The sequence below is a fragment of the Helianthus annuus genome, chromosome 7 (genome assembly GCF_002127325.2).
Source record: "Helianthus annuus cultivar XRQ/B chromosome 7, HanXRQr2.0-SUNRISE, whole genome shotgun sequence".
Classification (NCBI taxonomy): domain Eukaryota; kingdom Viridiplantae; phylum Streptophyta; class Magnoliopsida; order Asterales; family Asteraceae; genus Helianthus; species Helianthus annuus.
The window spans coordinates 118250914-118253856 of NC_035439.2; the positions used below are offsets into that span (position 1 = coordinate 118250914).

Genomic DNA, 2943 nt, shown 5'->3' on the forward strand with positions numbered 1-2943 from the left:
AACCTCAAGATCTGGTATATTAAAATATTCATTTTGGGCTGAAAGGGTTGAACTGACTAAGACCACCCGTAATGGTGAAGCGTTTTTTGGTTCGAGAACGCCCTCCACACCCTCATCTCCGCCCCCGTGGGCTTTTCTTTAACCAAAATTGGGTTGGAGCGTGAAATATTCCACGCCAGAGAGAATTTGAACTGACCAATCACATGCATATTTAAACATAATGCCCAATAAAATATTTTTGATGTTTTTTTATTTAATTTTATTTACACCCCTTTTTAACATAATACCCCACAATGCCCACATCCTCACTACACTCATTTTAGAAAACGCCCCATAATACCCCATTACTGACTGAACTACATATAGCGCAAAACGCCAAAGAGTAGGGGCATTAACACTACACATGTCTAAACCACAAACATCAAAACAGTAATTTATCCTTGTCCAGAAAACCGGTTATATTCCATTTTTGCTAGCTTAATATTATATTATAAATCCTGTTATGGGTTGAGAAACATTTATTTTCTTATCCACTTAATATGTTTTTTGTTTTCACCTGTCAGTGAATTTGTTCGGATGGTTAAATATCGTGAATTGATTTCTTAAAAACATGTATATACCCGTTTTGTTTCATACGAATAATAAAAAAGTGGGTTTAAATTAAAAAAAAAAAATCCATTTTAACCTATCATCCTGACCAACATATATCGTAACCATTACGTTTATGACATTACGTTTGAGAGTTATAAATATCTAAATAATTATTTGAATCTTGTTCATTTATGAATTAAGTAATTGTCCCTTTACTTGTGTTGCTCTCTCTCCCTCTCTTTGAATAGAACAAAACACTTGAATTCTTGACTATCATCCCTATTCTTCATTTCAAATTACATACACAAAAAAAGTTGATTTTAGAGAGAGAGAGATGGGAAGAGCTCCATGTTGTGACAAGGCAAATGTGAAAAAAGGGCCATGGTCACCTGAAGAAGATGAAAAGCTAAAAGACTACATACAAATTTATGGTACTGGTGGCAATTGGATCACTCTACCACAAAAAGCAGGTATGTTACAAAGTTTTTTTTTTCTTTTTTAGGTGGTTTGCAGTTTTCAACATGGTCTTTTTTGGTCAATTACTGAAACATGTTTGGCTACTAGGTGATCCGCTAGTTCAACTAGAGGATTCGTTCAGAGTTCAATTATAAGAAACGTATCGCTAGAAGCCAGACATGATTCAAAAATTGACTAGAAACCATGTTAGAAACTCACCGGTTTCTTGTTTTAGCTCACTGGTTAATCGTTAACCACAAATTATAACTATGTGTTGTTTCTTGATTTTGAAACCAACACAGGTCTCCGTAGATGCGGAAAGAGTTGTAGGTTGAGATGGCTGAACTATCTGAGACCAAATATTAAACATGGTGAATTTTCTGATGATGAAGATAAAGTTATATGTACTCTTTTTGCCAGCATTGGTAGCAGGTACCCTCTTTTAATAATCTGTGGTATATATAAACATAAATCTAGAAGTTTTGATGGAATAAGTTGATGTGCAGGTGGTCAATAATGGCAGCACAATTACCAGGAAGAACTGATAATGATATTAAGAACTACTGGAACACAAAGCTGAAGAAGAAGATGATGCCCAGTTTAATCTCCATGCCTGAAACTGGAAAACCTCTTCATCATCTTCAATCTCCCAATTCTTTAACAAGTTACAGCTACCCATCACTGCCAGTTTTTCATAATGGGAATATTAATATTAGTGGTCCATTGTCATCATCACCTGCATCACCACCTTCATCGTATATGTATAGTACTTCAAATACTTCTAAGTATTATGATCAAACCCTATCTATCCCATCAAGTCCTACAACAACAACAACAACTGCTTCTGCTGCTGCTGCTGCTTCTGATCATCATCATCATCATCATACTCATCATTATCCAGTTCTACAATCACAAGGAGAAAAAGACAGTTCTACCCTTGTCATATGTGGAGGTGATCAAGCTAGTTCAAGTACTAACTCTGATGGGGGCTTTCATGTAGGTGTGTATGATTATAACAAGGGGTTTGGTAAGAATTATGAGAAGATAAAAGGGTCTTATGGGGATTCTTCATTGGACTGCAGTCTTGAAGAGTTTAAGCAGCTCATTAGCACCAATCTTTGCTCCAGTAACATTGACAACAATCTTAACTTTTTTGTTGATGACATCAAGGAAGTAGAAAAGGTTATGTACTATTAGTTATTGAGTCAACCATGTATGGATGCTCAACATGGCCATCATCATCATCATCTTCATCAACATCATCTCTAGCATTAGGGAAGATTGGGTTTGTGAAAATTTTTCTTTAATATATTAATCTTAGAGAGTATAAATGCTAAAAAATTGTCCCCCCCCCCTTTCATCTGTCCTTTTTGGAAATTATTAATTTTAGCATTTTAAGCTATCAAGACTATATATAAAGCCTATTATTCCATAGGTATTAATGTAAAATTTTACTTTGATTAGCATTATCTTATGTATAGGTAATATGCTTTTCATACACTTTTAATTAGTTTGCTTTGTGTTTGAAAAATTTGGGATTTTACATATAATAATCGAGTTGATGTTGATCCTAATTCAAGTCTTTAGAAATTTCAAATGTCATACCACGTATAAAATTATTGGTGTCCAATAATGAAACCTTGTCGGCTTAATTTAGAAAAAAATAATCCGTAAAAAATTTCTATATTAGGTTTAAGTTTCGTTGATCGGAGGCTTTTCAAGACTTGCATACACCAAACAACGAGAATTTTGTTTAAGTTGATGTTGATATGAATCTATTAAAAACATGGATTGTAACAAACTAGCTAGTTCATCTTGTTTCAAAAATTAATATGAAAAAAGGTTACTTATCATGGGCTTAAGGGCAATATTTGGATTATTTAAATGGGTACATTA

At 33.9% G+C, this 2943-nt stretch overlaps 1 protein-coding gene across 1 annotated transcript; it reads left to right on the forward strand.

Annotated features, from left to right (window-relative positions):
- Positions 1 to 721: 721 nt before the first annotated feature.
- Positions 722 to 2510, forward strand: LOC110921943 (transcription factor RAX2). The gene is made up of 3 exons (XM_022166274.2): positions 722 to 1061; positions 1350 to 1479; positions 1554 to 2510. The coding sequence occupies exons 1-3, from the start codon at positions 926 to 928 to the stop codon at positions 2242 to 2244; spliced, it is 957 nt and encodes a 318-aa protein (XP_022021966.1). The 5' UTR covers positions 722 to 925; the 3' UTR covers positions 2245 to 2510.
- Positions 2511 to 2943: the final 433 nt, after the last annotated feature.

What these genes read in the sequence shown, in the direction of transcription:
- LOC110921943 (XM_022166274.2), top strand. Translation starts at nt 926, where the DNA reads ATGGGAAGAGCTCCATGTTGTGACAAGGCAAATGTGAAAAAAGGGCCA. An exon ending in CACTCTACCACAAAAAGCAG is followed by an intron (nt 1,062 to 1,349) that starts GTATGTTACAAA and finishes AAACCAACACAG; the next exon opens with GTCTCCGTAGATGCGGAAAG. An exon ending in TTTGCCAGCATTGGTAGCAG is followed by an intron (nt 1,480 to 1,553) that starts GTACCCTCTTTT and finishes GTTGATGTGCAG; the next exon opens with GTGGTCAATAATGGCAGCAC.